This window comes from Misgurnus anguillicaudatus, chromosome 10 (genome assembly GCF_027580225.2).
Source record: "Misgurnus anguillicaudatus chromosome 10, ASM2758022v2, whole genome shotgun sequence".
In the NCBI taxonomy this organism is placed as follows: Eukaryota; Metazoa; Chordata; class Actinopteri; order Cypriniformes; family Cobitidae; genus Misgurnus; species Misgurnus anguillicaudatus.
Genome location: NC_073346.2, coordinates 20,434,154 through 20,457,074, shown reverse-complemented (window position 1 = coordinate 20,457,074; position 22,921 = coordinate 20,434,154). Strand labels below are relative to the sequence as shown.

General features: G+C 38.9%; 2 protein-coding genes and 1 long non-coding RNA gene across 8 annotated transcripts in view; 2 read left to right on the top strand and 1 right to left on the bottom strand.

Annotated features, from left to right (window-relative positions):
• Positions 1-551: 551 nt before the first annotated feature.
• flad1 (flavin adenine dinucleotide synthetase 1) lies at positions 552-7,052 on the bottom strand. Its single transcript, XM_055209939.2, has 8 exons — positions 6,693-7,052; positions 5,943-6,150; positions 5,037-5,796; positions 3,148-3,295; positions 2,530-2,628; positions 2,027-2,216; positions 1,784-1,857; positions 552-1,710 (listed from the first exon to the last, which is right to left on the bottom strand). The coding sequence occupies exons 2-8, from the start codon at positions 6,099-6,101 to the stop codon at positions 1,575-1,577; spliced, it is 1,566 nt and encodes a 521-aa protein (XP_055065914.1). The 5' UTR covers positions 6,102-6,150; positions 6,693-7,052; the 3' UTR covers positions 552-1,574.
• Positions 7,053-7,209: 157 nt separating this feature from the next.
• The window catches only part of shc1 (SHC (Src homology 2 domain containing) transforming protein 1), a 32,084-nt gene continuing 16,372 nt past the window's right edge, over positions 7,210-22,921 (top strand). The window contains exons 1-2 of one of the 6 annotated variants that reach the window (XM_055209936.2): positions 7,654-8,122; positions 16,504-16,545. In XM_055209936.2, coding sequence (XP_055065911.1) covers positions 16,534-16,545 — 12 coding nt within the window. In that variant the 5' untranslated portion in view covers positions 7,654-8,122; positions 16,504-16,533. Of the gene's footprint in view, positions 8,123-16,277; positions 16,365-16,503; positions 16,546-22,921 lie in introns of those variants that run through there. The other 5 variants (XM_055209937.2, XM_055209934.2, XM_073872086.1 and 2 more) reach the window with 5 other exon arrangements.
• On the top strand, positions 16,552-21,031 carry LOC141367249 (uncharacterized). Its single transcript, XR_012371528.1, has 2 exons — positions 16,552-17,682; positions 17,716-21,031. It is a non-coding gene; the product is annotated as an uncharacterized lncRNA (long non-coding RNA).

Here is a 22,921-nt window from a genome sequence, read left to right as displayed (position 1 = left end):
CGGTTCTCGGCCGGAAAGCAGCAGGGGAAGACGCTAGACCTGGATTCTGCTATCTTCGGTTCTCAGCCGGAAAACGGCAGGGGAAGACGCTAGGCCTGGACTCCGCTGCAGGGCTTGTGTCGACGGCAAGGAGAAAATTAATGAGCTCTTGACGCTTGACCTGCGCTTATATAAGGATGTGTGCATCCCGCGCGCGGGCTGAAATGTCATTGGTCTGTATTTTTTACAGACGTTTACCAATAGGCTTCAATCGCGGAGTAAACAGGAGTTTCCCCCCATAGCGTCAGCAACTGACGCAATGCGAAGTGAACCGTATTGAAAGGGAACCTTTAATTTCTAAGACATAATATGAACAATATATGTGCAAAGCAAATTTGTCAAGTTTCGAAAGTTAAATCTGTTTGTCACTTGTCATGATGTCATAGGACAATAATGAACTTAAAACATCATATAAAATGTTTAATGTGCTTAAACTTTATAAAGAATTGTTTATAATTGTTTTAAAGTGATTTATATTTCTATTGTTTAAATTTCCCATTGTAGTAAGTTGGGTAAATTGTTTGTATTAGCAGCAGTTTCTTAGAAATGTTAATGTTAACTAATAATAATTTGATAAACAGGGCCATTTATGAACAAAAAGACCATGTCCTGTCTCCACAATGCTACAATATTCTACTGCTGGATGTTTCCATGAAAATAATTTCTGTTTGTAAAAATATTTGAACATATTAAACGTATAAGGGGCAGTTTTCCAGACAGGAATTAAACTAGTCCTAAAATAAAATAAATGTAAGAGCCGTCCACAATGAAAACTACTTGCACTGACACATCTTAAAATACATCAGGGCCCTTTGTTTTGTCTCAAAATGCACATCAGTAATGTTTTTAATAAGGCATGTTTGTTAAAACTGGTTATATTTCCGAATTAAACTAAGGCCTGGTCCTGGTTTAAGATAATCCCTGTCTGAGAAACCGCTATAAATGTATTATATGCTGTTCAAACAGGATATAACCGATTTATTGCATTCATGATCCTAAATGTTCAGTGTGACTATATCGCACCCATGAGGCCAAAAACAGTCATTGCATTTCATGATTGATTTTTTTTAGGTACAGTCAAAGAGGTCAAGACCTTTCAACTGGATTCCCCTATTTTCATGTTTGAAACTAGTGACTTTATAGGCTCAGGCTAATTTTGTTAGATAGCCATTACATTTTTAAATTAGGCTATCACAGAAGAAATAGAAAGTATGCCTCCCAAAAACAGTTAGCCAAGTGTACCACATGCTTAGACTGCATTTCTCAGATGTAAAATTACTTATGTTATTGAATAACAATAACCAAGAATACATTACTCTCTTCCAGATTCCCTTCTCGACATACACAACCAGTTTCATTATTTTACTGTTTAAATATAAATCCATAAAAACCCCATACAGTAACTCTCCTGTGCATTCAACAAACATTCACACACAGATAGAAAATAGCCTTCATTTTATTTTGATTGGGTCTTTTAGATCTTCAAAATGTTTTAAGCTAAACTTCTGCCATCCACAATGTCTTCACTGATGATGTCATGCCCTTGAGTTGCGTTCCTCCTCCTCATTTTCTAGGAGGTAGGCAGGTCTGTAGCGGGTCACACCTCTCCCATCCATCATTTTAAGAGAAGGATTCCTGCAAGTGTTATCCATACTTCCCAGAGAAGTGTACCTATGGTGAAGTAAGAGATAAGAGCATGAGCCAATCATGAAGATGATCTTATTTTAAGAATAAAGCCTCTCACCCTTTGTCATACAGGATACAGTAGGGCACATACAATGTTCTCAAGAATGACCAAATGTCATGATACGTCCATTCCTACACAGAGAGGAAAAATATATGATGGGTATACAACAATCATCTAATATTCATCATCATTCACCATTTCTTGCTGTGAACATGTTGTACAAGACCTTCACGTAAGGACCAAAACTTGATTACTGTATGAGTCCCATTGTGTATATGCAAGTGTAATACATTCCCTCACCAGCAGTGGGTTGACCCTCATGTAAACAGGCCAGCCCGGGTCTGTAGGACAGAGGGGTTTCAGAGTGTGCGAGTAAGGGTCGGTCCGCCTCGTTCCCATCAGAACCGCACGTAATTCTGGCCTTCTCTCCTGAACCTCACTTAGTGCTTGTCGAATGCTTCCCTCCACTGAGATCAGCTCCAAATCATATCTACAGGACAGTACTGAGGTTTAAGAGCAGCAGGCTGTCATGGTTTGCAAAAGCGAGTTGGTTTAGACATTTGAATTACTGACTAGTGCCAGATCCCCAATCCAAAGATCACATACCCAACATGTGGGTAAACTGGCAATGCAGTAAATCCTAAAAGTGCCCAAAGCTTTTTTTGAAACAACTTTAACAATTATTTTGTTATATATCATTTCAATCACAAGCACAGCTGTAGATTGCCTGATGCAGTAACTGTTCCAGATCTCTTCAAAATCATTGTTGTTCTTATTTTAGTTAAAATAGGTACATTTCTTACCTTTTAATTGTATCTTGCAAGAATCTCTCCATTTCTGGAAAAGGGGAGACAGTCCGAATATACAGAGCCTTTACTTTGTCTTTACCATCTGGATATCGCCTAACAGAGCGAGAGAGACTAATGTGCCACTGAGATGTCATGTTCATTAATGAAACAGCAGACATTAAACTCATATAGGGCATCAGTGACAATTGATGCTTTCCAGTGAGTGTTTGGTCAAAGTGACCTGAAATTAGCTCTGCATGAAATATGAATATCTGTGAAACTTCTGCTACACACTGAATAGACTACTGGTGAAAGTAAACAGAGGAAATGAAATCAAACTGTACACTTTCATTAATTTGAGAGAGCAAACTTCTTTTTATAAAAGGTAATTGAAAGTCTGCTTGTGCAGTCTTTTTATATAACAAATGCCACACGTTATGAAGGTTTGTTATTTATTGAAAAAACAATTGTACATTGTTCAGGGTCCACCATGCAATACATTCTGTCAACAAAAAATCTAATTCTAAAGAAGCACCGCATAAAGGCAAAAACAATATTTGTGCAACCTTAGTAATTTAATTTGGTCCAAATATTATTTTCTGTCCAGCTCTCGTGTTTCATTTCCTTTCTTACCGTTTGAGGGCAGCATAATATAAATGCAGTAGAGCTGTGCAGTCCTTGCCACCATTGAAGCCTGCACAGATCTCATTAGCTGAATACTGATCCAGTGCCGTCTCAATGGTCCTCAACGCTGTTGCTACTTTCTGACCCAGCGGTGAACCTATAGAAAATTCAATCATATAAAAATCTCTTTTAATTTAGACAATACATTTAAAATGTTCAACTAGGTTACCCTCAACTGATAAATTGATGTGTTTAACAGGTAAATGTCAAATACATCAACTCGATGTAGAAGCCTAAAGAATCATATTTGAAGGGTCACTCAGGTTTTTTAAAGACCCTAATTTACCCCAAAGTGGCCATCATTTAAATTATTAGTTATTATTTTGTTTTATGGTGCTACATAGATGTATTTTTTAAGTTATAAAGGTTTAAATCAAAACAAACCAACTGCAGTTGAATTGATATTAATTGGAATGCACAACCAAAAAACGAGATTTCTGAAAAATAAAAAAACGGAGTTATCTTGTTTTGCAACGAAACTCTTCATATTCAAATTAGCCTGGTTAAAACCAGACCATTCTCAGTAGTAACTGAGTTATGGTCTGGCAAAGCGTCATAGACAAATAATATTCAAAGGGGCGTCACCAAGGGACGTCTCTCAAATGCCTCTGTGTCCAATTGGATAGACCTAAAACCAATCACAGCGATGAAAGAGATGACGCATTGAGAGCTATATCAGACTTTTGACGGATCCAGTTGGTAAGACAGCGATAACATCTTTTTTAGATATGAAGGTTTTGAGTGTTGTTCTTTGCTCAGGTTTTAACAAAAAGGAAAAGTTTAAATCGCTTGAAATAGACACAATAGCTGATTCGAACGAGTGATGTTCCACGGCGGCATCCATCTTTGTAATCTGGTTCACCGTTGCTGCGCTGTCGTCATCGTGTAAAGCCGGCCCCAACGTTTCTGATTGATGCCGCGATTTCTCGGCATTAGAAATGGGCTTGAATGGCCTCTTTGCCAGACTACTTGCAGAGCAAATCTAAATTTGCCGGAAGTTGTCTGGGTTTTCCCAGGCTACGTTCAAATAGATTGAAACATACTTTATCATGAACCACCAGTCAGCTGTACTTGAGAAAGAAAAACATAAATAATTAGAAATACTGTATCGACAAACCATTCCTGTGCCAGATTTTTACTGTTAAGACGGTTTTAGTTGTTAAATGAACACTTAATATTTAAGTTATTATATTTCAATAAATACACTGATAATATGTCCCAGGATTTGTCTTGAGACTGTTTGATTTTGGTTCATTCAAATTTTGGGATTTTTAAAAAAAATTTTTTATTTAATCTGTGTGTGCTGTTTACACACATCCCATAAAGATCCCGTACAGAAACAGGCCTTCAGGATATGACATGTAATGTAAATGTATTCATGCATTTGTTGGAATGTTTTCCACGGCGCTTTAAGTTTGCTTATGATTTCTCTCTCCAGAAACAACACTTTTTTTCTGATTTAATGACAAACTAGCGCATGGTGTACCGTTGCATTAAGCTGGTGAACAAGCTTGGCCTCTCTGCTTCAAACCAGTTTGCAGACATTTTTTCATTGTGAATGTTGATCTGCATTTAAAACCCCGCAGTCAAAGAGTTGAGCTGCGCGATAACTATGTCATTGCGACAACAACTGCGTCATAACAAGCATTGTTTCAGCCTCTTGTTCGCACAGGGCGCGTTTCAGGACTGATCCCATCAATCCTGTAACATGTTTGGGTTCACACAGAAGGCACTCTAGCACTTCTATAGCAATTTTCTAAAATCAACACTCTCTGTGAAGGTTTTATTTCTCACTTTCCATCACCATCTCTCTCATCCAACCGTCCTCACTTACTCACCGCTGTTTGAGAGCGAGTACACCTCTTCAGTCGCGATTGACACTGGGTCGGTGACAAGTGGTACCACACTCCCTTTAGGTAGCTCCTCTATCAGTTGAGCCCGTGCCCGTACCACCTCGTCTGCACTGTCTGAGTCCAGGACCAATCGGACACGATGATAATTGCTTAGCCAATCTGGGTAAGAGCCCAGAGAAACATGCTTGCCCCAACTCGCTTGCAGTTTTGTCAGAACCGGGGCTATTTCTGTCTCATCCGCATCCACAAACACCTCCCGGCTGTGAAAGGTGGTTCCAGAACCTGAAAACAGATGGGTAAGTCCGTTAAAGGACCGTTCCAGCAGAGAGGGGATGCCAGGGAACATGTAAACGTTGCGGACACTGACTAGAGGATAGCGATTTGGCCGGCCTGTCTGGGGATCTGTGCCAAAATTTAGTTTTGCTGAAACCGGAACCATGGCGAGCTTCATAGTAGCACTGTTAGGATCGGCCACACCGAAGAACTCCTCCACAAGCTTTGTCAGTTCTGGGTGGGCATGCAGACCTTCGCCAAATGCCATGGCAACGCTCTCAAAAGTGACGTCATCATGGGTGGGCCCGACGCCACCTGATGTGATGAGGTGAGTTACGGAGGAGGACTGAAGGGACACTTCTTTAGCGATGACCTCCTGGACGTCAGGTACCACAGTGATGCGCTGTACGGTGACACCAAGTTTGCGAAGCCCGCGGCACAGGAAAGCACTGTTAGTGTCAACAGTGTGACCCTGAAACATAGACATATTAGAAAAATGGTGTTTATCTTTATGTTCAAATAACACTAAATAAAATCCACCTTGAACTTTTAATGTAATTTTATTAATAAACATTTAAAGGCATGACTTTTATGACTCATCAAAAGCTATAATTTCACCTTGAGAATCTCATCTCCTATGATAAGAATAGCTGCAGTGACAGCGCCACCATTCTGTGTGGATGAGTCATTGCAGTTCTGAGCCATTGGGATGATTTGAGCTCCAACTCGACGAATCCTCACAACTGCTCTACTAATCTGAGGCAATGCCTGCAGCATTCAGCCCAAAAATGATGACACGGGAGAAAAGCAGAAAAAGTAGAGAGGTCTGTTGGGAACAAGCAGGCAAAATTTCACCAACTAGTCCTGAATCCACAATTGACTACAGAATTATTTTCATGTATACATTAATTAATTTAGGTCGGAGATGCTTTAATCCAAAGTGAATTACAAATGAGGGAGAATTCAACATTTTGTCTTAGATGCAAACAATAGGAATAGTGCATAAATTTTATTGTGATTTAGCTAAATCATTCATTTTATGTAAATACAGTTAAGTTAACAAACTAGTTTTGTATCATTTAACAAAATGTGCCCTTAATTTTTTTGCCCTAAACAAAATGGGACATGCAAACCAACGACGTGTAAGTTATAAATAAAATTAAACACATCGGTTCAGAACAAACTTCATACTTTAATAACCTTCTTATGGGTACATAAATACAAATGAATGACAGATCCAGCGGTAACTGTTCTGCTACTGAGTTACATCATTAACTAAGTATCATTTAGGTTATGTCTTTAGCAGAAACATTCAATACACACACGGTTCTTAATGGGACATTCATGGATATTTTGTTGCTTCTTTACCTGTAATGCAGGAGGTAATTGAATGGTGCCGTTACTCCTCTTTAGTGCAGTCACTGTGTATTAATCCAAAGCGTTTACCATTCAGAGAGGCTGTTATCTGACTCAAGATAGTGTCCGTCAAATGGATAAATGAACATGCAATCATGTGTACTCAAAGTACTGTCATATTATGAGTAACACCGGTCCGCATGCTCGTGACGTGACGGAAGTTCAACATTGTAAGCAAGTCGTTTGTAAACATTGCTATTATTAACCAACATAGAGTGCAAAGATTATACTAAATCGAGAATCAGATTTGTATGTTTTTGATTATATTTAATCAGACGACCCCTGGTACAGCAAAGAAACATGTCGTCATCCGCCTGTCACGTGACGCCCGCCGGACATGGTATTACTTCCTAGATGAATTGCCCAATCAGCGTGAAGAGGGCGGGAGGAGGATTTTAAAGTCGGAAGTCTGGCGCTGTAAAGGCTAGAGCAGTCGCGCTGAGTGCCCTGTTATAATGTAGATTTTTTTGGGCAAGTTTGATGGATGATATAAACGTTGTATCTTTCGTATTTACACATTTTGAAAGCTAATTAATTATCCTATTTGTAATAGCTGTATCTATTTGTTCAAATATGTAGAACATTTTTGGAAACTGTGGAATATTTTATATGTAAACAGACGATTTATAGTTATATATATGGTTAATCACATTAACTTTAGAAAAAAGCGTTATAACAAAAATATACGTTTGTCTGTCATTTTAACAGTACGCTACATATTTACTTTGAAAGTTTATACTTGGCATATACTACACTTATTCAGGCAAAATAAAACACTTTAGCAGGTTTCTTCTGTACAAGCAGTGATTCTGGAATGCATTACGCAACTTACATTGCACCATAGCTCATATAACTTACCGTAACTATGTAAAAATAACTTAAATTAGCACAGTTTTTTTTTTACAGTAAAATACGCTCGTTATTGTTTTATGTTTACTCTTGGCTAATTTCATTACATTTTATTAGTTTTCATCAACAAATGCCCGGGAAAGTCCGTGAATGAGATCATATCGCGGTTTAAGGACAATTAACTTCTTGAGATATGTATTAATGTAGTAAACAGGTCAGGGCGCAAACTCAGAGAGCCAGGTGCGGGCGCTCTCGTGGACGCCAAACCACATGACACGAGCAACATCTGATCGCGGAAGTGCGACTTTTTTGGACCGTGGAAAAGGGGGTTAGTCTGGGGGGAGGAAAGGAAGGCAGAGCTATAAGAAAAATTCGTGACATTGCTCGACGTTTAAATGAGCCTGGCGAGACAGGACGGTTTGTCCATATCTGGACCGTCTTTGTTCCTCAAATGTGATCATTTAAAAAGTTGATCTAAAAGTGCTTTAGGAGAGAGCGGGACCGGAATCGAGAGGCCGAGAGGAAGCGAGTGGGTAAGTTCTGGCAAAAGTTGACCACAGTCATACTGCACGATCCGGGACGGGAATACTGAAACGTGCTCGAATGTTTGTGTCTAATGAAACTGATAAGTTTAAACTTAACAACTGTTAACCACAGTAAGACATGTCGCGTTACTTTTGTTAGTTCTTCTATGTAAAACATCTTGATTTGCGTCTCTTCAACGGCCTGTATTGCCATTTTATTTCTACGAAGCACAATTTTCACGAGTTTCACACTTATTCAGAGCAGTTATTTGTGACTTGTTACAAGCTGTAGTTAAAACAAAAGTGAGCAAAACGAGTATAACAGGTGAGTTAATCAACTTTTTAGCTTTAATGGTTGTTATATTGCATTATTACAGCCGCACAAATGTAGATTTTATGTTTGTTGTGAGTAGTAGTCCTCGATATTTGGCTATTTATCATAAACTGATCTGACCAGCTGCGAGTCGTACACCAGCGCGAGGTCTCATCGGCTGAACGAGCAGCTGTCGCAGACATTTGCAGCAGCAACTCAATGATTCAGGTCGACATGAGGGACAAGCCCGTGTATTACAATCAAACGTTTGACTATGACATTGGACTCGAGCTATTCGTGAGATTACTCCGTCATTTATAAAACAATACATGTGATGCAAGTTCCAGGAAACTGAGTCAGTACTAGGTGGAATTGTACATTGCATGCAATCTCTTATATAACGTCTATCTATGTATTTATGGATGGTCTCAAATTGATTGTACATGGGAAGACTGCTTATTAACAAAAGCCAGGTCACCATATGTCTCTCCAACATGTTTTGCATCATTTCCCTAGGTCCAAATAAAGAACAGAATCCAGTATCTCTATTACAAGTGCCTCACAAAGCACTTTGACTTCCTGATCAGGTTTTGAATCTAATAAGATTTGCATAGAAGGGAAACAACTTTAAACTCTTCATTTAGGATGAACTCTTAAAACCTTCACAATTATTTTTGCTTTTGCATACTTAGCAGTTCTTTTATGCTTCAGTGGGAGAAAAGTTCACCTAAAAATTCAAATTCAGTCATGTTGGTCGGTTTTGCATACAGAGCTGTCGTGTGGCCTCAGAAGACTTCATACTATATATTGTGCATACTTTCTGTGGTGCTTTTTATTATTGGTTATAAAAGTTAACAGGATATTCCTAAAAATGAATTATCACACAGTCATATAGTTTGGGTTAAAATGAGGGTGAAGAATTTATGACAGAATTTAATTTCTTTAGGTTCGTTCATAAGGCAGATTATTTATGAACCTGTATTTTATGGACGTGACTGTCCAAATTTTTTGGAGTTGAAGTAACATAAGTTATCACCACATACAACATTAGTTAGAAAATTCTGTCATCATGGGTCAGTAAGTTGCTTCCAAATCAGAATCAGTTTATGTTGTTGTTTTCTTATTAGACCATTTTCGTCATAGCCAAATGATTGACAGTGGCATCATGACCAATCAAACAGGATTTTTATGAATTGTCAGGAGGATTGCTTTTTTCGATCTTTCTCTTTTCTCGTAAGTGGATATGTTATCAGCTTGCCTGCAGACGACACAAACTGGTAAGGGAAGTGCTAGATGCAACACCTTTTAGCCAGATCACAAGCGGGATGAGCCGGTTGACACTTGAAATTCTGCTAAATTGTATCTTTGAGCCGGGCTGATATCACAATGACACACACCTGCTCCATCTCAGATGTAAAAAAAACAGGCATTTTTGTTTGTGATGTGTATCGATCTGTCCCTGGCAGCTGAAAAGTGTCTGAATCTGTCAGAGTAGAGAGGAGAAACTCATGCCACTCGCTTTGGCATCAAGTCTCTTTTGGTTTCCTCTAAGTCGTTCAAAAGATGATACAAATCAGTATGATTTTTAAAAGATACATACATTTCATTGTTATAGTAAAATGTTATTGAGGTTATCCCACTGATTTACATAACCAGTCAAATCACTTATTATGTCATTACGTGTCAAGGCCAAAATCCCAAACTTCCCATCATGACTCAAAGGAGTGCAATACAGGATATCATGTTCCTGTTCTATCATAATTTCCACTGAGTAGTTAGTTTATATTTTTGATTACTCGAATGACGTGCACATTTTCTAGAATTATAATCTGTCTGGTCACATTGGGACTGTTTAAACATGCACTTACATCATCATCTACAGTAGTTGTATGATACACTCCTTTACACTGGACAGTGGGCATAATGTCAAAAATGTTTCCCCATAGGTGAAATTCAGCTGTGACATCTAAAACAGTATTAACCTCTCTCTGAGACTGCTAATAGGCCATGTCTTTGTCCCAGCCTGCCCTCTGTATCCTGTCATAAGGCTCCAGTGTTGTGATCCTGTAGGCTTGGCTTTCTTTAAAAGATGCCTGTCTGCAAAAAAATGGTGTGAACTTTTGAGAAACTTTGACCACCGCAAGCAAAACTAGAGTGATAATGACGTGTGGGTGGTCAATTCTGAGTCAACAGGATGCCGCTTTGGTTTGCAACAAAGCGAGCGTGCCATCTGCACACAGAGGAAGATGGTCAGGTATTGAAGCCGCATAGTCTTTTGAAGGCAGCTGTATACGTAGAATTGCGTTGTGTGTGTGTGTGGCTGAAGTTTTCTGCTTCTGTTGCACAGACCTTCATGCAGCACACATTGTCTTTTGTTTTTTCCTACTTCACTCTTCCTCTCTTTCTCGACACCTAATTGGTTGCCTTTAAACCAATATAAGGGGTAGGGAGGGGGCATTTCCTGTTCAATGTATTATCTTGAAACACTGATATGACCACATTGTCTGTTTAAAACTCTCTATGGCTCTTATGATCTATAAGCAGTCAGAAAAATAAAAGTAGGTTCTTGTCTGTCTGTGTCTCTCTTCACAATAGTCTGCCTGTTTTTAACAGGTCATCAAATGTCATCCTGCTAGTGCTGTGCTTCACGTTTTTGTTGAAGGAGGTAAACCTGTTTTCTGCCCCCTTTCCTCCAAGTTAAACTTTGCATATCAGCCCAGAAAGCTAATATCAACTGGAATATCTCTTTAGTATATTCCTTTTCACATTATAAAAAAGGATTAGTTCACCAAAAAAATGAAGATGTCCACTTGCCATTCCATACCTGTTATTATATTCTCTGTGAAACACAAAATGAGATGTTATGCAGGACATTTGAGCTATTGCTTTTTTCCCTTTATCTCCTTTTTGTCTGTGCAGAATAAAGAAAATAATCTTAGTGGCATTAAGTTAAACAATAACAACATTTTGGGTGTGTATACTAGTTTTTTCATATGTTTGGGTGTGCCAGGATTGTTACATGACCTCTGAACTCTTCCAAGGGTTAGACGTGATCTCCAAGATCACGTATGCATCCTGCTCAGCCCCGGTGAGATGTTTGTGGTTCCTGTGAACTTTTTACTCCCTGAGATGCTTGGGCCTTTTGTCCAAATGGTCTTGCTGTGAGCAAACCCACACGTGGCAAACCCACTGTGAGAGAGCCACAAGCTGTTTCACAAATCCTGCACTTGTGCTCCTGACGCCTAGGCATTTGGAAATGTGAGCCCTAACAAATGTTTTCCTTAGTCCAGATTTTATAATACAGAACTGATTGTGAGTTCAAATTTTGACCTATAGATTGGATTAACGTGTGTGTTCAGCCAATCACAAGTTTATTTCAACGTTTGTTCTGTTTTAACATGCAATTTTAAAGCATGAAAGGCATTCTTTAAAGCTTTCTTTGAAAGTGTAGAATAAGGGAAGGAAGCTCTGACCTTATTTAGCTCCTTTTGTTGACCATTAATGATCATTGAAGGAATAAAAAGGGGCAAAGAGGAAAAAGAAAGGCAAAATTATATCGTGACCTGGCGGTTAATATGCACTATAAAGGGATACTTTACCCAAAAATTAAAAAAAATAATTTGTGTTGTTTTGAACCTGTATGAGTTTCTTCTGTTGGACACGGGGGAGGATATTTTGATAAATGATGGTAACCACTAGGGCTGTAACAATACATCGATATGGATTGATGCATCAATTAAATTTCTAGCGATTTGATGCCACACATAAAATATTGATACCTTTATTTAGTCACTCTCTGTGTCCTCATTCCTTGACGTGACCTTCATCTACACATTTCCGCCAAAGCACGCATTTTTATTTATTTTGTGTGCTAGTGTCAGCAAGTAAATGCGATGCAGTAACTAAGCAGTTGTAACAGCGAAAGAGGCAGAAGACGTTGTGACTGCCTGCTATCAAACGCAAATCGTGGGTTTGGAATTTTTTTGTATTTGGAAAATGGATTAGACAAACAGATTGGGAGAAAACCATTGCCGGCACCAACTGAATCACTAAAGACTTTGACTGTTGCGGCATCATAAGCTTGATTTTGTGACGTTCTGTCTCTCTCATTATTTATATGTCTTTATTTAAAAATGGTATTATTTCCTACTTATTTCCTATTTACTTGTTGTAAATGTCGCAAATGGGACAGAGATTGTGCCTTTTTTAAAGAGTTTAATTAAACGTTTGTGTTATATATTTTGGATGCGTTCATGAGTTAAAAAATATAACTGTTTAACTTGGCACGTAATATTAAAGTATCAATCAATTATTTGAATCAAATTGTAATTGCATCAAAGAAACGTTTGATATATCGTCAAATAGGCTATCGCATTGCTGACAGAGACAATCTATACTGTATCGTATCGCAATGAACTGCCTAAATTACACCCCACCATACAGTTGATGATATGCCATGACTTCCATAGTAGGAAAAACAAATACTACGGAAGTAAAATGAGTACCGTTTGTGTGTTTATTGTCATTTATCGGGTGTCGTCTTTTGTGTGTGGCAGAGGAGACTCATACAAGTTTGGAACAACATGATGAGATTCCATTTTTGGGTGAACTATCCCTTTAACGTTGATAAAATGTAAAAGTAACAGCTATTTCATTAGAATTCAGTGTTTAGTGTTTGAGAAAGCTGGCTACACAGTGTATTCGAGTGAACAGACTGTGGTAGTACTAGGAAGAGACAGAAGTAGGGAGAGACCTAAAATAGACTAGACTGGTTTTGTATCCTGTAGTAGCCTGACTGAATGCTAATGTAATGCTTACCTAAACAAGATCTGAGATTTTGCCCCAATTCAATTCTTATACTTTATCTTTAGGTCCCAGAGTAGCTATAGTATGAGTTTATTGCATTTATATTTTATTGTTGTTTATAGTATACTTTTAGTTCCAATTTACTGTGCGTGACAGTGAGAGTTAGGGACCTATTGTGTGTTTACTGAGTGTGGCAATACTTCTGGTTATGTTGTTTGTGTACTTCTGAGTCAAACATGTTAAATTAGGTTTCTTGATATATTACAGTCTACAGAAAACTAACTGAGAGAATCAAAGATATGAGAAGACCAATATGAAACCACATGTAAAACACTAAGAGCCCTATGTTGTGTTGCTTTGCGTAAAAACCTGCTCACTGAAAACCCACATAAGTTGACTGAACTCATTTGATTGAGGAACATTGTTCTCTTAATACAGTTGAGTAATGGATCTCACAAAAACTTGTATATTTAAGTTCACTTAACTTGGTGGCCATACAGTATAGACTGAACTAAGATCATTGCACTTGAATTTTACAGTTTATGGGTTTTTATAAGTTAATAAGTTAAATGAGCTAAGTTGTTGATCCAAAATGCAAACTTTTGCATGTTTAGTCATGATTACTTGACTTTTTAAGTACAAGCTGGCACGAGACTTGCAGTGTATTGGAGTTCCCACATGGGTCACACCCAGGTCAGAAGTCTCCAACGGGGCTGCCAGTAGGCAAGGATTCTGCCTGTCAGAACATTTAACTTGGAAAGTGTCATTATTGTTATGTCTCCACGCCTTTATTATTTAGGGCAAAGATACTGTGGCTTCAGGGGCATTTTTGAACTGCTTGGTCTATTGCACTGCAGTAGTTCAGCTCGCTTTTTCACTGCACCCTGTTATTATGGATCATGCAGAAAACGCAGGCTATGTTGGGTCTATGTCTGTCTCATGCAGACTGAGACAGAGGAGTGCAAACACACATACATACTTCTAGAATCAAAAATCCACTTTAAATTATTGTAGTGTATTGTACATGTGGAATTATTTAATACCACCCAACACCCAAGTTCTATTACAGTATCCTTTTAGGTCTACTTCCTATGCCGTTGCGCGCAGTCACGACTGACAAGTTTTAGGAACTCAAGAGGAAACAAAAAAGAGAAACTGTTACTGTAAGTTCACACTCTTAGAATGTTTAAATTTAGTGGTTTCACACGAAGACACAAAGCGTTAGATATGAAATCTAGATTAAGGTTGGTGGCACTGGGTGTGTGCGATATCTAAGATTTGTTTCAGATTCTATTGGTTGAGATAAGCGACAGTGAACACATTTGTATATTCAATGTTCTGAGTTATATCTGATTTTAAATGTTCCTTTCTTGTAAACGTTCAATAACATTTAATGGGGACATACTATGAAAATCTGACTTTTTCCATATTTAAGTGCTACAATTGGGTCCCCAGTGATTTTATCAACCTAGAAAATGTGGATACTCAATAACTTAGTTTTGGTAAACCAGAGGTCGGTCGATATGTGTTTTTCAGGGCCCATACCCATTATTACAGATCGAGTAGACCGATAACCGATATTTTGAACCGATATGTCTGGTGTAAAAATAAAAATTAATGTCAAATTTAAGACACAGGCTCTGACAATGCTTAGAAACATTTTTAATTCTTACTCTAAAAAAAGGTAATTATAACAGTCATACTAATAACAACAAAAAGAACAGGAAGCACCCATAAACTATATAAAAAATGTATTGAATTAAATATATTAATTATTTTCTGATATAGCGCATTTCGAAATTATATTACTTTATCGGCAGGCAGATCAGCTTTTAAAATGGCCGATGTCAATGATCGGCAAAATGCTTAATATCGACGTTGATAATTGGCCATATCGATAATCAGTCGATCCCTATGATAAACCATTCTCCACCAGCATGTGTAAAAATAGGTCATTGAAACTTGGCTCCCATGGTGATGTCAGAAGGTGATATAACCGCCCCTTTAATCTGCATTATCCAACCACAGCACTGCCATTTAGTACAAAGATCAGCTCATTTGCATGTTAAAGGACACACCCAAAATGGCACAAAGTAAAAATTTTAACATGCTGTAATAAATTATCTATATGGTATTTTTGGCTAAAACTTCACATATATACTCTGGGAACACCAAAGATTTATTTGACATTTAGAAAAAGTGAAATGTCCCCTTTAAAAGTGAAAAATATTTTTTCATTACATGTTGGTCTGTTGAAGTGCTTCTTATTGAGAATTTGCTGCATTGTGTGCCTCTAGCAAAAAGACTGAATATGTGAAACTAATCCAGCAATTTATTCATGCGATTAATGAAATACTTGTCTGTATAGTCTTGCAGTGCTTACCACACAAGCATTTTCCGTCTTCTATATATTAATAAAAAAAATTTTTTTTCACTACATTTGGTTTCTTTTTGCTGAAATATGATACTAAATATATCATCGTACTATAGTAAGTTAGTGTAGTTAAAAGTGTTTATCTGCCTTTTAGTCTCTAGACTTACATATGCACATAAAGACTAAAGAGTGTGAATGTGGCTTCAAAGTTCCACTGTGCTTTTTAAGATCCACAGCGCAGCAATATTATTGCAAAGAAAAGAGGGCATTGTTACCAAAGTAACACAAAAAAGCTCCAGAGGAGTTGCTATTGGTTACTGACCGCAGGAACACATCTATTTTGGGTGGTTGCTTCAAGAATGTTACCTTCTCTGATCAACTCTCAGCAGGCTTGAACATGTGCTCCCTGTCACCGTTTCAGTCTGCTTGTTTTTGCTGCAGACAAGCGAAAGCATACATACCCATTTCCCATCATGCCCGGCCATTCCTCTCATTCCATGGTTTGTTTGAGCACGACCGCCTTCACAGCGAGCATGCGGACATCCATACTGGCAGACATTCTTAAACGTGCCAAATCGGTGGGTTGTACACTTTAACGTGCGGATGTGCTTGCAATCAAGCACTATTATTTTGTTTCTCTTCCAGGTGCTTTAAAGAGAAGGGACTAATCTAGAAAGTGTCCGGTTGCCCTTATTTGAATCGTACACAATTAAACGCATGTGCTTTTTACCGAACGACTTAGACTTCAGGCCAATCAGGTGCAGTTTTAATCGATTTCAGTGTTTTGATATCAGCTAAGCTTTCTTTAATCAAAGACTTGTTGTGATTGGTGGCTTTGCTGATGTGTCATGTGATTTTGTCTGAACATGCTAATGTACATTTACATGCACTTTCCAGGAGAACTGATACACAAAAGAGTGTTTTCCAATGGAGTATGTGGTAAGCATTCCTAAAATACAAACACACATGCACGTACATATCCTTAGGCATGGAGGCTGGTCATACATGAGCACAAACATGACCTCATTGGTTTACTTTACACGTTTCCGTCACTCGTGAGCCGCAGGTGTAAGCAGAAGCTGCCTTTTACCAAACTGTACCTCAGTGGACACCCAACCAAAAGGAATTAAACTATTTGTAAAGGGTATGGATTCTATCTCATTATTTTTTTGATCATATTGCCTTAATTTTTAGTGTGTACACTTAAAGCAAGTGTAGTTGTATTGTCAAACCTTAAGTATTATGTTGGTATTAAACTTGAGTTTATTATTTATAACATGTTAAACTGGTCTATAGTTATGTTCTCTTTAATTCAATGTAAGTGAGGTTTATACATTTATTTATGATGTAACGATTTTATGAATGAGGTCAGAAGAGAAGATCTAGCATTAGTGCATTTTTGCCTGTGAATGAATTTCACTGTATCCCATCCACACGTGCATGTGCACGGCTCTTTTTACACAACATTACGTTTCTGCAGGGAGTTCAGAATGTAGGTCATTAGATTTACCATAAAGCCTGGCTCTGCATCTCTCCGAGCTGTTAATTCACTTCCTGCCTTTCCTTATGGAGATGCTTGAGAGAGAATAGTAGTCTTGGTCAAATACCTTCACATTGTACTTAATGAGAATCATCAGCCTCTATGCCTTAGGTTACACTCCCAACATGCACCAGGTGATGGGATGGGTGTCTTAATCTGGTTTGTTTTGGGTATCACACATGCATTCTCCTATTTTCTTCTGAAGTGTGGATCAACCTTTTTTATTCATCTGAAACTAAGTGTATATTTGGTCATATTTAGTAGTTGCATTGTAGTATGGTGCGTGTCATGGTACATTAGGATGGGGTTTGTTGACTTTACCTTTTTGGTGTTGGCTATTCTGGGGTTCTTGGTTTTATAGGGTTTTTCATTTGTCCTTTAAAGCCTTATGAATAAGCAAATTATGTTGCACTTTGCTTGTTTTGGCTCTTTAAGTTTGCATGTTTGTAACAAAATTGAATAGTCAATGAAGTGTCTTTTGTATTTTAAATGTCTGTTTTCTGTATTTCTGTGTGTTTGTGCTTTCGTTATTGACTGTCATACCGTAATGTTTGTCTGCATTATTTCAGATCGTTTAAACATTGTCTTTTTCCATGTATGTATTTTTGTACTTGTTTTGCATACTCGTTCTTTCTCTCTATCCTTCCCCATCCCCCTTCTCATGTCTGTTCTGAGTGAGTGTGTGCGCTTACCAGACGTGCTCATGCCCTGGAGCCAAGGTCCGTGTTTAGGCTCAAAAATATTCCCTCCCTTCAGACCTTCTGACAGACAGCAGAGAAGTGACAGGGAAGAATCCACCAAACATGAATCGTTGTATCTTTGCAGCATACACCATACTTTGTGCATTTAGAAAAGGAGATAGCATCCTCACCCAATGCATTCTGGGATTTGTAGTCGTGCACTCTGTCCTCCGTAACCCCGAAACCAGGTCACTCGGCTGAATGATTCACAACCTGACTCTGGTTATTCAGATACGCCGATTAGGCATTTTGCACGATCGCTGTAAACGCATAAGCATGTATGCACTCCCTGCGAGTTTACGGCTTCAGATAACCTTGGGTGTTCACCCGTGACCTGTGTTGCGATGGGCCATGATTGATTTTTAAGGTGTCACAGAAAACCAGGAAAATTGAAAAATATGTAGATTAGTCAGTCTCAGCGAGCGGAAGAAAGGGACGTACTGTATAACCCCCCTCCAGGATGCTTGATCTTAAGTTACCATGGGAGGAGCGTTGAGTGCAGACTCCACCCATCATAATTGTGTGCATTAGAGAGAGGGAGAGATGCACGGGCTGCTTGTGCATGCATACACACTCTCATAAATGCATAAATGACTGACGCTGCAAGGAGAGAGAGAGGAAGGGTGGGAGGGGGCAGGAGTGCAGAAAGAGATTGAATCAACACTAGCATCAGTGAGAGAGAGAGAGAGCAAGAGAGAGAGACATCAACCAGACAGGGAGGAGAGGAGAATAGAGGACAGTCGGCTGCATCGCTCCTCACACACAGACTGAGGTGGAGAGAGGAGAGGATGAGAGACTGTGGGGGAAGGAGAGGACAATAGAAGACCGCTGTGCCGTTCATCCCGGCGTTACACCGAAGTGAGGCTGAAAGAAACTGATGCTGAACCAGAGCAAGAACCACCGGCGTGACTTTGTGATTTTAAAGAGAAGAAATTGATGAAAGAAATCGCATTTTATTTCAGGGAGGGGACTGAGCGAGAAAGATTGTGAGCGAGTGAGGAGGAGGAGAAGGATTGTCTGGCGCTCTTTAATATTAACGTGACTTTAATTTAAACATGGAGGATATTTTTAGCTAAAACGTGATCACTCTTTTTTTTATTCAAGGACTTGGTGTTTTTTCGGCAGCAACACACGTGACAAGAACTACACAGTGGGGGGAAGAGACAAAAAACTCTTTAAACTCTTCAATACATTTCACTACTATTGCCAACTTATAAACTTTTGAGAGATTTCTAACGAAAGTAGATTCGAAATTGTTTTTGAACAAATTTGAATTAAAAAAATGACTTAACTGTTATGCAGGCAATCAGGTTTTTATGCAAAACTTTTAGATGTCCTTATTTATAGTGTCATACCGGTGCTTTCAGATATCCTGATCAGGAAGAGTTTTTGATGTCTGCTTGCTCTGCTTGCTTTAGCCGAAAGTGTGTATGACCGTGTCCGTGGGTGCGCGTGTGTGTGTGTGCACTCTTGAGCAATATTTGATTTCCTTGTTGGACTGGTGCCAAGACTGCGCCGTGTGTTGCACTCTGCATGCATGCATGTGTTAGGATGTCAGCACTGGCTACTTTGCTGTTGGTTATATAGTAGCGGTTACACGTTCCTGTCCTGTGCCAGCGTTTGCTGCAGATAGTTAAGGCTGGTTTTAGTTGCAGTCATCTGGAACAGAGCTCTCCGAGCTGTCTAATTGGACGTAGAGGGAGGCGACAGGTTTTGTGTTGGCGAAACTTGTCGGCTTTTGTTTGGGTTCTGCCATGACTCCGTCTCGCACGATTTTTCTTCAGTCTGTTACCATGGCAACAGTTTTGTGGTCATGGTGAGTTCCAGTGCTTTGTTTCGTAACTTCAGCGCTCGTGCATTGCACCGTCCCAGGTTACAGTTGAAGCAGAACTTTAAACTCAATCTAATATAACGCATGTTTAGATAAGAGCTGTGCCTTCAGAGCCGGTCATCTAGGTGCTACCCTTTTTTGTTTTTTCAGAACTATACAGCAGTTGCCACATCCAACATTGGCTGCAATGTATAATATTAAACGTCTCATTTAATCTTTCAACATCTATAATATTAAACCTTCAGTGCATTGATAGCCGAAAGAAATCATAATTTTTCTACCGATCGAAACATTGATTTATTGTGCTATTGGGTCATGTAGTTGAACTCAGGTTTTAATTTTGGTATTACTCCTTAACCACACTAAACTTTGAGACTTACCGTGTAACATTAATCACAAAAATACACGGGCTGGACACCTGTGCTATTGTTGACCATGATCTCTCTAATGTGATAACTGGTTACTGTTTACTTCGGTTTCACTTCAGACAAACCGTAACCCTGACCTGATCCCAGTACAATGCAGCCAGTGTTGCTTTGGCAACACAAATCATTAACTCATGTTTACTGGACTTTAAAATAAACCATCTTATCAAAACTTGGATTCTGCCATATTTCAAATAGACAGGTGCTACACTCAAGCTAGGTAACCATAGTCTAATTTACTTTTCTTAAAGCATTGTTCTTTATACTGTTACTGATATCATTGAAATGCTTTTATAGGGATTTTGTAATTTATCTGGTTCTACTGAACACTGTGCTACTTCTGTGCCATTTTTTGTTGGCGTCACTAACAAGATCGTGACATGATGCAGGACTCGGTTTCCCACCCGAGGCCAAGACACTTCTGTTCGAGCTGAAAAAGCAATTGAGCAAAGCTGTTTGGACGTTACTGAGTACAGCAAGCTCTGCTGCATTAATTCACTAATACGTATTCTGTGCCATGTCAACGTAAGCACTTGTACATTTTGTCTGCGAAGTTACGAAGGCCTTTAACTTATTGCACTTTGCTTAATTATAAGGCTAGACTGCTTCTCCTAACAGGCTTTAAGGGTCCTTGCTTACTTAGCCTTGTAGATGTAGTTTAATCTGGCAAATCTTCAAGATCATTTCACACTAGCTGACATAACAGCTTATGTTTGACTGCCAGTGACATCTTTTGGGCTTTGCTTGGATGATTTGAAGTCCTCGCTTATGTTACTGTAGCCTGCATCAAAACCAAACACATTGTCCTTTCGCAGCCTGAAGCTTCTTTGAGCTCACACGCTGGTGCTATAATAAAAATGAAATTGATTTACTTAAGAACTAAAGACATCACCATAAAAGAAGCTTGAGGTTTTTTGTGGTTGCTTGTGTAAAATATATGCAGTGAAAACCATTGTAAATAGACCCAGACGAATGCTGGACTTGGTCCAAGTAGGCTAGGCTTGTTCCTAATAGTGGAGACTGTTATATTCTCTAAAGATATCCCGAAATGATAATCATTAAAAAACGTACATATATCGGTTTGATAGCTCAGATCTGTTAGAGGTTCCAGGACTGTTGCATCTCTATCAGAGGTTATGAAGTGCAGTTCGTTTTGTTGCACGACTTTGCTAAGTGACGTTTAGAGGGTAAGTTTTCACTCAGGAAACAGATCTATAAAGAGCCGCTCCATCCGAGACGTCTGATTTTGAGGTGTCATTTAGGATAATGAGCGAGTGATTGATTTTCCGGTTAGCGCCTAATGAGCGCATGTATCAAAAGATCTCTGGTGGAGGTATTTCGGATTCGGCCAATCAGGTCTCATTATTTTCAGCCTGACAGTGCTGGAGCAGTGTTGCTTCGGGAACATCACGGTTCCTCTTGCGGTCACACCTTAACTTTTTCACTGGTCACACCAAACACGATTCAGTCAGCGGTTCTTTAAATGGTGCTCAAACCCATATTGACTTCGATAGAGCCATATTTAACCAGTCTTGTTTCTACAACTTTGACTTAACTGTTTCAGGGCTTTCTAAGTCTTTTTCTAAATCATATTTCTACCAACTATTCTTCATCAGGGTTGTTTCTGGGTCCTATATATATATACTCTTAGATTCTTTTTATCTAAGTTTGTCAGCAATTTTGCTTCAGTAAAAAACGGATTTTTGAAGAGGCTCAGGTGTTTTTTTTATTTAGAAAAGATAGAAGTAACGGGACAGCCTGGAGAACGGGAAAGAAGACGTGGGAGGGGGTGCGGGGGAGCGAGAGATTATCTGGAAGAAGAGGGCAAGTGTGCTGGAGAAGGAAAGAGAGGTGGAGAGACAGAAGTTAGAGGAAGAAAAGAGGAACGCTGTGGAGTACACCGTGTGGAGGCTGAGGGAGGGATTTCAGGAAAGGAGGGATAGAGAGGAGGATAGACTCAAGGAGAGGAAACCGGAGGGAGGGAAAGAAGCACAGCCGGAGGTGATCTGGAAAAAAAGAGAGGAAGAGGAGGAGAAAGACAGGGATAGAGGTCGACTCGGTGACGGAGGTCCCCGTATCATCTGGAAGAGGAGGGAAAGAGAGTGAGTGTGAAAGTTGCAGATGTGTCAGCCCTAAATATTGCAAGATGTTTGATAGGAAGTGAGGTGGCAGATTTCGAGATAAAAACACCAATGATCCTATAGACTCTACATACATACTAAATAGTGTACATCAGGGGTCCCCTTGTTGGCCAAAGAGACGAAGAAAATCTATCTTATTGTATAAACTGAGTTTAACATTATAAATCTAGCCTATTAGAGCAACGTATTGTATTAACAAAATCAATGATGATTAAATAGCCATTATTGATGTACAGATTAAAATACATGTACATAGCGTATTAATATTGCATAATGCATTTTAATATGGAAGGCAATACAACTTTTAGCTAAACTTTAGGTGTCATGCATTTATGAAGTCAGTATTGTAAAATTTTTTACAGATCAAGGTTAAAGATCCCTGGTACTTTAATTTTTGTAACACTTGGACTAAATTAAGTCTTTAAAGTGGCAATGATGATAATATATGATCACTTGTGTGCATATATATAGAGAGTGAATATATAGACTGAATAGAGCAGCTTGACTCCATCATTAAGTGATCTGCGTTCACTGGATCAGTACTTTAGAAATTTCCATCCATCTATTCCAGCTTTCTTCCTCTCTCTCTCTCTTTCTCTCTTACTCACTCTCTATCGATCTGTCTGTCTGACGGAAGC